The 12,270-nt window shown below is 45.0% G+C and overlaps 1 protein-coding gene across 1 annotated transcript in view; it reads left to right on the forward strand.

Moving 5' to 3' along the window:
* Window positions 1-12,270, forward strand: part of LOC126106576 (cytochrome P450 4C1-like) — a 171,354-nt gene that overhangs the window by 97,288 nt on the left and 61,796 nt on the right. Inside the window, exons 3-4 of the mRNA XM_049912919.1 lie at window positions 496-697; window positions 7,996-8,223. Coding sequence (XP_049768876.1) covers window positions 496-697; window positions 7,996-8,223 — 430 coding nt within the window. The remainder of the gene's footprint in view (window positions 1-495; window positions 698-7,995; window positions 8,224-12,270) is intronic.

Consider the following 12,270-nt stretch of genomic DNA (forward strand, 5'->3'; position numbering starts at 1 on the left):
CCCCACATTTCCAGCACGTTCATCCGTCACGTTCCCAGTCCGTTGAAATTTTTCAAACAGATCCTTTATTGTATCGCTTTTCAGTCGTTTGGTTACATTAAACCTCCGTTGAAAACGTCGTCTTGTTGCAACAACACTGTGTTCTAGGCGGTGGAATTCCAACACCAGCAAAATCCTCTGTTCTAAGGAATAACAGCAGAAAGACGACGTACAGAATGGCGCACCCACAGACTGCGTTGTCTTCTATATCTTTCACATCACTTGCAGCGCCATCTGTTGTTGAAAATTGTAACTACTGTAATTTCGAAAATTTGTCCGCCTGAAAATGTACTGTTGTCCCAAGCATATTGCAACAAACGGTGTATTTCTATCGCTGCTCGTTTAGTTTTTACTGCCGTTTCAAATATACCGGTCATTTTTGAAACACCCTGTATCATACGGTTGTTTTTCTGCCAATTCATGAACATGTAGGTACCCTTATTATTACGGTGGCAGGTTCTACATCGGTCCAGTGCCGGTGCTGATGGTGGTGCACCCAGACGATGTTCAACACATCATGCTGACATCCAAGATGGTAGACCGTGACCCCTTCTTGTGTCACGCTATACGGACCTTTGCCGGCGATGGCCTACTCTCCGTCAATGGGCGCCAGTGGAAGACGCACCGCAAGCTCATCAACCCAACATTCCATTCTGAGGTGAGTTGGCCAGCCCAGGTGAAACTTACTAAAACGTTCTGGACCACTGTCCCGTGATCGGATGAATTTCTTGTTGAAACACAACGATTCATCTCCGTTTTCAGAGGATATCTTCAAGGGTGCTGGTGGCTTTTGCCCCGCTACAACCATCCTTCACATGTAATTCGTAGGCGCGAACTTAAAATTGGACTTCAAACATAAGCTAATCTGACCACGTCCTAAATAGCAGAATAAAACTACTCAGTCCCACGTTGGCGGCCATGAAAATTTATATTTTACGATACGTTTACGCATAACGCGTACTTTAATGGCAGCTGCACTGATTATTCACACAAGGTACTCTAAGCTGACTAACGTGTTTGTTAAAGACTTAACAGGAATGTGTAAGATACACAATATATATATATATATATATATATATATATATATATATATATATATATATATATATACACAGGGTGGTCCATTGATCGTGACCGGGCCAAATATCTCACGAAATAAGCGTCAAATGGAAAAACTACAAAGAACGAAACCTCTAGCTTGAAGGGGGAAACCATAAGACGCTATGGTTGGCCCGCTAGACGGCGCTGCCATAGGTCAAACGGATATCAACTGCTTTTTAAAAAAATAGGAACCACCATTTTTATTACATATTCGTGTAGTTCTTAAAGAAATATGAATGTTTTAGTTGGACCACTTTTTTCGCTTTCTGATAGATAGCGCTGTAATAGTCACACACATATGGCTCACAATTTTAGACGAACAGTTGGGAACAGGTACGTTTTATTAAATTAAAATACGGAACGTAGGTACGTTTGAACATATTATTTCGGTTGGTCCAATATCAACATGTACCTTTGTGAACTTATCATTTCTGACAACGCATGCTGTTACAGCGTGATAACCTGTAAATACCACATTAAGGCAATAAATGCTCAAAATGATGCCCGTCAGCGTCAATGCATTTGGCAATACGTGTAACGACATTCCTCTCAACAGTGAGTAGTTTCCCTTCCGTAATGTTCGCACATGCATTGACAATGCGCTGACGCATGTTGTCAGGCGTTATCGGTGGATTACGATAGCAAATATCCTTCAACTTTCCCCACAGAAAGAAATCCGGGGACGTCAGATCCGGTGAACGTGCGGGCCTGCTTCGACGATCAATCCACCTGTCATGAAATATGCTATTCAAAACCGCTTCAACCGCACACGAGCTATCTGCCGGACATCCATCATGTTGGAAGTACATCGCCATTCTGTCATGCAGTGAAAGATCTTTTAGTAACATCGGTAGAACATTACGTAGGAAATCAGCATACATTGCACCATTTAGATTGCCATCGATAAAATGGGGACCAATTATCCTTCCTCCCATAATGCCGCACCATACATTAACCCGCCAAGATCGCTGATGTTCCACTTGTCGCAGCCGTCGTGGATTTTCCGTTGCCCAATAGTGCATAATATGCCGGTTTACGTTACCGCTGTTGGTGAATCACGCTTCGTCGCTAAATAGAACGCGTGCAAAAAATCTGTCATCGTCCCGTAATTTACCTTGTATCCAGTGTCAGAACTGTACACGACGTTCAAAGTCGTCGCCATTCTTTTCCTGGTGCATAGAAATATGATACGGGTGTAATCGATGATGATGTAGCATTCTCAACAACGACGTTTTTGAGATTCCCGATTCTCGCCCAATTTGATGTGCGGATTAGACGCGACAGCAGCTAAAACACCTACTTCGGCATCATCATTTGTTGCAGGTCGTGGTTGTCGTTTCACATGTGGCTGAACAGTTCCTGTTTCCTTAAATAACGTAACTGTCCGGCGAACGGTCCGGACACTTGGATGATGTCGTCTAGGATACCGAGCAGCATACATAGCACACGCCTGTTGGGCATTTTGATCACAATAGCCATACATCAACATGAGGTCGACCTTTTCAGCAATTGGTAAACGGTACATTTTTTTTTTTCCTTTATCGATTTTCAATTCCCCCCGAAGGGGGCGGGCTGGCAGCAGCTTAGTACGCTGCTCTACAGCCTACAGACTTTTATTTTAAATAACGGAAGAAGAAAACAAATAAGAAAAACAGGCGATAAAACGGTGACGTAAAGTGTAAAATGGCGGAAAATTGTGGAAAGTTAAAACAGATAGGAAAAGGGGTGGGCAACGTTAATAAAAGACACAGGAATCAGACAGGTAACGTAGTACACACACAAGTAAAAAAACACGGCGACAGTCTGGTTTCTGTTCGCAAGAGATAAAAGGCACACCCAGCGACAGTATGATGGCCGTTCGCAACACTTCCCAAAAAACACAACACGGAACACTCACTGTAAAACATCCACTGTAGAACACTGCACGAAAGAGGCGGCACAAAGATGACACTCCCGAGCCAAAGGCAGATGGGGGGGGGGGGGGGGGGGGAGGACCTGGAGATGGTACATTTCAACACGGGTAATGTATCATGAAGCAAATACCGTCCGCACTGGCGGGATGTTATTTGATACCACGTACTTCAACGTTTGTGACTATTACAGCGCCATCGATCACAAAGTGAAAAAAGTGGCCCAACTAAAACATTCATATTTCCTTACGTACTACACGAATATGTATTAAGAAATGGGGGTTCCTATTTAAATAAAACGCAGTTGATACCCGTTTGACCTATGCCAGCGCCATCTAGCAGGCCAACCATAGCGCCATCTGGTTTCCCCCTTCAAGCTAGACGAGTTTCGTTCTTTGTAGTTTTTTCTTATATATAAGTTTTTGCTGTGTTTGCACATAAAGGAACATTTTATGCACATCATAGACAGAGGGTAAGCTGTTTATTACCACTATTTCAATATCATACATCTGGGGACTGGTACCCTTCAACAGTAGTGTTACTGTCTAACATATGATGTTTACACGGGATTTCAAAAGAAAACGAATGAAATTTTTCATTCCACAATATAATCATCTTCATCTGGATGAGAAGTGTTATAAGTTACAAACCACAGTGGACCGAAGACACACTGATGGAGAAAAACCTATGACTACCTGCTTAATAGATCGTTTTCCCGTCCATGGAATAAGAATTACATCGCTGATTTTACATATCAGGAATGTAACAGTGTGTTGGCGAATTTGTGAAAGTATGTGGCATTAGATGTGTGCGTACAGCTCTCGTAATTCGGGTCCGCTGATTTGCGAACGCGATGATGGCGCCCGATAGAGACCCGGAAGGGTTGCACAGGATTTACATCAGCCGAGGCATCAACGTGCATGTAGCACGGTTCTGGCTCTCACACACGAACACACTACACGAGGTGCATTCAAGTTCTAAGGCCTCCGATTTTATTTCTAATTAACTATTCACCTGAAATCGATGAAACTGGCGTTATTTCTCGACGTAATCGCCCTGCAGACGTACACATTTTTCACAACGCTGACGCCATGATTCCATGGCAGCGGCGAAGGCTTCTTTAGGAGTCTGTTTTGACCACTGGAAAATCGCTGAGGCAATAGCAGGACGGCTGGTGAATATGCGGCCACGGACAGTGCCTTTCATTGTTGGAAAAAGCCAAAAGTCACTAGGAGCCAGGTCAGGTGAGTAGGGAGCATGAGGAATCACTTCAAAGTTGTTATCACGAAGAAACTGTTGCGTAACGTTAGCTCGATGTGCGGGTGCGTTGTCTTGGTGAAAGAGCACACGCGCAGCCCTTCCCGGACGTTTTTGTTGCAGTGCAGGAAGGAATTTGTTCTTCAAAACATTTTCGTAGGATGCACCTGTTACCGTAGTGCTCTTTGGAACGCAATGGGTAAGGATTACGCCCTCGCTGTCCCAGAACATGGACACCATTTTTTCAGCACTGGTGGTTACCCAAAATTTTTTTGGTGGCGATGAATCTGTGTGCTTCCATTGAGCTGACTGGCGCTTTGTTTCTGGATTGAAAAATGGCATCCACGTCTCATCCATTGTCACAACCGACGAAAAGAAAGTCCCATTCATGCTGTCATTGCGCGTCAAGATTGCTTGGCAACATGCCACACGTGCAGCCATGTGGTCGTCTGTCAGCATTCGTGGCACCCACCTGGATGACACTTTTCGCATTTTCAGGTCGTCATGCAAGATTGTGTGCACAGAACCTAGAGAAATGCCAACTCTGGAGGCGATCTGTTCAACAGTCATTCGGCGATCCCCCAAAACAATTCTCTCCACTTTCTCGATCATGTCGTCAGACCGGCTTGTGCGAGCCCGAGGTTGTTTCGGTTTGTTGTCACACGATGTTCTGCCTTCATTGAACTGTCGCACCCATGAACGCACTTTCGACACATCCATAACTCCATCACCACATGTCTCCTTCAACTGTCGATGAATTTCAAATTCAGAAAACGAATGATTGCACGCTGTTCAAGTAAGGAAAACGTCGCCATTTTAAGTATTTAAAACAGTTCTCATTCTCGCCGCTTGCGGTAAACTTCCATCTGCCGTACGGTGCTGCCATCTCTGGGACGTATTGACAATGAACGCGGCCTCATTTAATACAATGCGCATATCTCTATCTCTTTTCATTCCGGAGAAAAAAAATCGGAGGCCTTATAACTTGAATGCACCTCGTACAGCTGGAAGATGATATCGCCGTTGGGAATGACGTCCAGCATGAAGGGACGCAGGTAGTTTGTAGCTGCAGACGTAATTTACTACCACATGTCTCATGCGAAGGAGAGTTTCTCATAGGATAATACTGCTCGCACCGACCTGTGTCCATCGAGCGCTGAACGTTTCGAGTGGACGTCCACCTCGATGACAGCCTCTTGTGGACACTACCATCAATCTGAAATATGGTTTACCCGAACAGCCGACACGTTTCCATGGACCGACGCTCGACTCCCGATGATTCCCCGCCCAGTGCAGTCGCAACTGACAACGTCGTAGGGTCAACATGTGAACACATAGGGGTGGTCTGCTATGGAGCTCCATGTTCAACAATATACGATGAACGGTGTGCTTTGAAACGCTTGAGCATGTACCAGCATTGTGCTCTTTGGGCAGAGATGCCATTGACCAACACCTATCCTAATTTACAGAACAGACAGTCCTCCGAGCTCCACGCTCTGTGAAGAGTCGTGGACGTCCTACCATTTAAAGGTTAGTAGCAGTTTCATCGTCTTTCTACACTACTGGCCATTAAAACTGCTACACCACGAAGGTGCCGTGCTACCGACGCGAAATTTAACCTACAGGAAGATGATGCTGTGATATGCAAATGATTTGCTTTTCAGAGCATTCACACAAGGTTGGCGCCGGTGGCGACGCCTACAATGTGCTGACATCAGGAAAGTTTCCAGTCGATTTCTCATACACAAACAGCCTGGTGAATCGTTGTCGTGTAAGGAGGAGAAATACGTGCCATCACGTTTCCGACTTCGATAAAGGTCGGATTATACCCTATCGCGATTGCGGTTTATCGTATCCCGACATTGCTGCTCCCGTTGGTCGAGATCCAATAACTGTAGCGGAATATGGAATCGGTGGGTTCAAGAGGGTAAAGGGGAACGCCGTGCTGTATACCAACGGTCTCGTATCACTAGCAGTCGAGATGACAGGCATCTTATCCGCATGGCTGTAACCGATCGTGCAGCCACGTCTCGATCCCTCAGTCAACAGATGGCGACGTTTGTAAGACAACGACCATCTGCACGAACAGTTCGACGACGTTTGCAGCAGCATGGACTATCAGCTCGGAGACCATGGCTGCGATTACCCTTGACGCTGCATCACAGACAGGAGCGCCTGCGATGGTGTACTCAACGACGAACCTGGGTGCACGAATGGCAAAACGTCATTTTGTCCGATGAATCCAGGTTCTGTTTACAGCATCATGATCGTCGCTTACACGTCTCGGTCACATCTTGTTCGCATTGACAGCACTTTGAACAGTGGACGTTACATTTCATATGTGTTACGACCCCTGGCTCTACCCTTCATTCGATCCCTGCGAAACCCTACATTTCAGCAGGATAATGCACGACCGCATGTTGTAGGTCCTGTACGGGCCTTTCTGGGTACAGAAAATGATCGACTTCTGTCCTGGCCAGCAAATTCTCCATATCTTTCACCAATTGAAAACATCTGGCCAATGGTGGCCGAGCAACTGGCTCGTCACAATACGCCAGTCACTGCTCTTGACGAACTGTGCTATCGTGTTGAAACTGCATCGGCATCTGTACCTGTACACGCTATACAAGCTGTGTTTGACTCAATGCCCAGGCGTAACAAGGCCGTTATTACGGCCAGAGGTGGTTGTTCTGGGTACTGATTTCTCAGGATCTATGCACTCAAATTGCGTGAAAATGTAATCACATGTCAGTTCTAGTATAATATATTTGTCCAATGAATATCCGTTTATCATCCGCATTTCTTCTTGGTGTAGCAATTTTAATGGCCACTAGTGTACCTTTTTCAAAAGACGCTCACGACAGTAGCATATGAATATTCGTCCAGCTTGGCAGTTTTCAAGATACTCGTTCACAGGTCACCTATCGCAATGGATTTCCCCATTGGCAGCGCATATCTTCGCTAGAGTGATCCCAATCCCTCTCTGTTCAATTGGTTCAAATGGCTGTAAGCACTATCGGACTTAGCATCTGAGGTCATCAGTTTCCTAGAACGTAGAACTACTTAAACCTGACTAACCTAAGGACGTCACACACATCCATGCCGGAGGCAGGATTCGAACCTGCGACCTCGCCGGTGTGACCGAGCGGTTCTAGGCGCTTCAGTCCGGAACCGCGCTGCTGCTGTGGTCGCAGGTTCGAATCCTGCCTCGTGGAGGGATGTGTGTGATGTCCTTAGGATAGTTAGGTTTCAGTAGTTCTAAGTCTAGGGGACTAATGACCTCAGATGTTAAGTCCCATTGTGCTTAGAGCCATTAGAACCATTTGAATTCGAACCTGCGACCGTAGGAGCAGCACGGTTCCGGACTGCAGCGCCTAGAACCCCTTGGCCACAGCGGCCGGCTCCGTCTCTATTCCGCTTACATATTCGTAGCGCGTCAGGTGCCTGGAACGTCACCAGGCTGCGTTCACACTCACGGTTGGGTAGTGGTCATAATGTTTTGGCTTATCTTTGCGGACCGAACAAAACCTTGTGGCACACAGTTCCAGATCGTTCCAATTTAGCGTGCGTCTTGCTATGTGATGAACAAAGAAGCTGCACTCTCTGGTTTCTATCGTGTATATAATCTCCACCTTCTGCCAGTTGGAGTTGGAGAGGAAGCTCATTGAGAGTGTGTGCCGAATTCCAGCTGCTGGAGGGATTCCTGGAGGCCTTCCACGAGGGTGGTCTCTACCTGAGCGAGCGCCTGGCCAGGACTGGAGGCGCCACTATCGAAGTCCACCCTCCGGCGGCTGTGGCAGCCCTCCGCGCCATCTCCAGCACTCTCATTCGCGTCAACCCTGACGTCATATTGCCGGGCCCCATGCCAGAGGAGGAGGTCTCTACCGCCTTGTGTAACGCCATGAGTTCCATCCAGGTAAGGCAGATTAAAACATCGAGTTTACCGACTCTCTTTCCAACTACGGCATTTTATGCTGCTAAGTCTACATCTGTACCCATAGGTCAACATACGATCCGTATCGTAGAAAACATTCTACACTGTCCTGGACGGCGAGTGTTTATTAGAGACGTTGGTGTCTTCAGGAACCATCTATGTAGTGAGATATGACTGCCCACTTTCCTTATACAGGGTGTTACAAAAAGGTACGGACAAACTTTCAGGAAACATTCCTCACACACAAACAAAGATAATATGTTATGTGGACATGTGCCCGGAAACGCTTACTTTCCATGCTAGAGCTCATTTTATTACTTGTCTTTAAATCACATTAGTCACGGAATGGAAACAAACAGCAACAGAACATACCAGAGTGACTTCAAACACTATGTTACAGGAAACGTTCAAAATGTCCTCCGTTAGCGAGGATACATGCATCCACCTTCCGTCGCATGGAATCCCTGATGCGCTGATGCAGCCCTGGAGAATGGCGTATTGTATCACAGCCGTCCACAATACGAGCACGAAGAGTCTCTACATTTGGTACCGGGGTTGCGTAGACAAGAGCTTTCAAATGCCCCCATAAATGAAAGTCAAGAGGGTTGAGGTCAGGAGAGCGTGGAGGCCATGGAATTGGTCCGCCTCTACCAATCCATCGGTCATCGAATCTATTGTTGAGAAGCGTACGAACACTTCGACTGAAATGCGCATGAGCTCCATCGTGCGTGAACCACGTGTTGTGTCGTACTTGTAAAGGCACATGTTCTGGCAGAACAGGTAGAGTATCCCGTATGAAATCATGATAACGTGCTCCATTGAGCGTAGGTGGAAGAACATGGGGCCCAATCAAGACATCACCAACAATGCCTGTCCAAATGTTCACAGAAAATCTGTGTTGATGACGTGATTGCACAATTGCGTGCGGATTCTCGTCTGCTCACACATGTTGATTGTGAAAATTTACAATTTCATCACGTTGGAATGAAGCCTCATCCGTAAAGAGAACATTTGCACAGAAATGAGGATTGACACATTGTTGGATGAACCATTCGCAGAAGTGTACCCGTGGAGGCCAATCAGCTACTGATAGTGCCTCCACACGCTTTACATGGTACGGAAACAACTGGTTCTCCCGTAGCACTCTCCATACAGTGACGTGGTCAACGTTACCTTGTACAGCAGCAACTTCTCTGACGCTGACATTAGGGTTATCGTCAACTGCACCAGGAATTTGCTCGTCCATTGCAGGTGTCCTCGTCGTTCTAGGTCTTTCCCAGTCGCGAGTCATAGGCTGGAATGTTCCGTGCTCCCTAAGACGCCGATCAATTGCTTCGAACGTCTTCCTGTCGGGACACCTTCGTTCTGGAAATCTGTCTCGATACAAACGTTCCGCGCCATGGCTATGGCCCCGTGCTAATCCATACATTAAATGGGCATCTGCCAACTCCGCATTTGTAAACATTGCACTGACTGCAAAACCACGTAGGTGATTAACACTAACCTGTTGATGCTACGTACTGATGTACTTGATGCTAGTACAGTAGAGCAATGAGTCGCATGTCAACACAAGCACCGAAGTCAACATGACCTTCGTTCAATTGGGCCAACTGGCGGTGAATCGAGGAAGTACAGTACATACTGACGAAACTAAAATGAGCTCTAACATGGAAATTAAGCGTTTCCGGACTCATATCCACATAACATCTTTTCTTTAGTTTTGTGGCGTATATGATGTGATAGACAAGTGAGTAGCAATCGCCAAATGTCTGCTGATGACACTGTAGTATGCGGAATTCGGTCGTCGTTGAATAACACTAGAGGATACAGGATTACTTAGATGCAGTAACAATTTGGTGTTAGGAATGGAAACTTCGTCTAAATTTGGGAAAAATATTAGTTAATTTGGGTGAGAAGAAAATTAGTATTGCGCTTGTTGACAAGTCGTCACTGTTAAATTTCTAGGTATCCGGCCCCGGTAGCTGAATGGTCAACGTGACGGACTGACAGTCCTCTGGGTTTGGGTTCGATCCCTGGCTGGGTGGGAGAAATTTCTCCAGATTAGTTTTTCGTTCCCTAGATCCATGCTTAGGAGATCCTCGTGGATGTGGAACTTGTCAATTTTTTTTAAGCTGAAATAACAACACTAATAGTATGAATATAAACAATACATCATTTGTTTCTATTAAAAAATTCGTCAGTGGAATTGAAGGAGTTGGCCACTAGTAAGTCTTTCAGGCTCCTTTTAAACTGATCTTTATTTGGAAATAATTTTTTTATGTTTGCTGGCAAATTATTGAAGATGAGTGTTCCTGAGTAGGGGACCTCGTTTTGAAGTAAAGTAAGTGCTTTTAAGTCGTTGTGCAGATCATTTTTGTTCCTGGTATTGTACGTATGAATTGAGCTGTTTGTTGGAAAAAGAGATATATTATTTAGGACAAATTCCATTAAGGAGTAAATATGCTGAGATGCAGTAGTTATTCTTTGAAGAGGTTTCTACAGGTCGTCCTTGCATTTACTCCACAAATAATACGTATTACACGCTTTTGGCCTCTGAAAACATTTGTTTGACTTGAAGAGTTACCCCAAAATATTATACCATATGACATTATTGAATGAAAGTAGGCAAAGTATGCAAGCTTTTTCATTTTTATGTCACCTATGTCTGCTAACACTCGAGTTGCAAATACTGATTTGTTAAGGCGTTTCTGCAGTTCTGTGGTGTGCACCTCCCAACTGAATTTATTATCAAGTTGCAATCCCAAGAATTTAAGACTGTCAACCTCTTCTATCTGCTCTTCTTCATACTTTATGCATATGCTGGGTGGAAACCTCTTACAACCTTTTCGAAGTTTAATGTCAGTGAGTTGGCTTTAAACCATTTATTAATATCCATGAAAATATCATTAGCAGATCTTTCTAGAACTATACTCGACATACTATTTATTGCAATACTTGTGTCATCTGCAAACAAAACGAACTCTGCTTCTGGCAGTGTAAGTGATGAGCGATCATTAATGTACACGAGAAAAAGCAATGGCCCTAAGATGGATCCTTGTGGGACACCACATAACTTCTTCCCATTCTGATGATGACTGATGACTTAATTCTCTAGTCCCTTGCACTGACACCCTTTGTTTCCTGTTAGCGAGGTATGACTTGAACTATTTTGCAGCACTGCCCATGACACCATAGAATTCTAATTTATTTAAAAGGATGTTGTGGTTCACACAATCGAATGCCTTCGACAAATCACAGAAAATACCTGCAGCTTGTAACTTATTATTTGGTGAATTAGCCTTCTCGATATCAGAACCCTTCAGAAATCCAAACCGTGTTCTTGATAATATGTTATTTGTAGTCAGATAGTTGAGACGCTCCGACCAGGGACTGGGTGTTGTGCTTTCCTCATCATCATCCTATCATCCTCATCGACTGCAGGCCGTCAAAGTGGTGTTAAATTGAAATATTGGCACCCAGCTAACGGTCTGCCCGATGGGGGGCCCTAGCCATATGATAAAATAAAGGAATAAATGCAAAGTTGCAATGTGAAATGCAATGGAATGAGAAAGTGAGGTCGGTTCTAGGGATGTGACTACCAAATCGGTTTGTTGGGAGAATTATTGGAAAGTGTGGTTCATCCAAACAGGGGACTGCATACAGAAATCTCGTGTGACCCATTCTGCAGAACTGCTCGAGCGTTTCAGGTACCCACTAGGTCGGATAAAGGAACACATGAAGCGCTGCAGAGGCCTACTGCTCGTTTTATTGCGGTAGTTTTGATCAAAACTGGAGTATTTTGGAAACTCTCCATGAACTCAAATGGAGATCTCTGGGGGGAAGAAGACTTTTTTTGTAACTAACAACATTTAGAGAACTGGCACTGGCTACAAACTTCACAACAGTCGATGACGGAGTTTGAAATATTGGTGTTTGGTTTGGGCAGCCAAAATAGAGTCCTCATGTATATAGGTAAATATCCGAGCAGTGGGTTGATCTGTGTGGTGGTATCAAAAGTATGTTAGAAGT

The sequence above is a fragment of the Schistocerca cancellata genome, chromosome 10 (assembly GCF_023864275.1).
Source record: "Schistocerca cancellata isolate TAMUIC-IGC-003103 chromosome 10, iqSchCanc2.1, whole genome shotgun sequence".
Classification (NCBI taxonomy): Eukaryota; Metazoa; Arthropoda; class Insecta; order Orthoptera; family Acrididae; genus Schistocerca; species Schistocerca cancellata.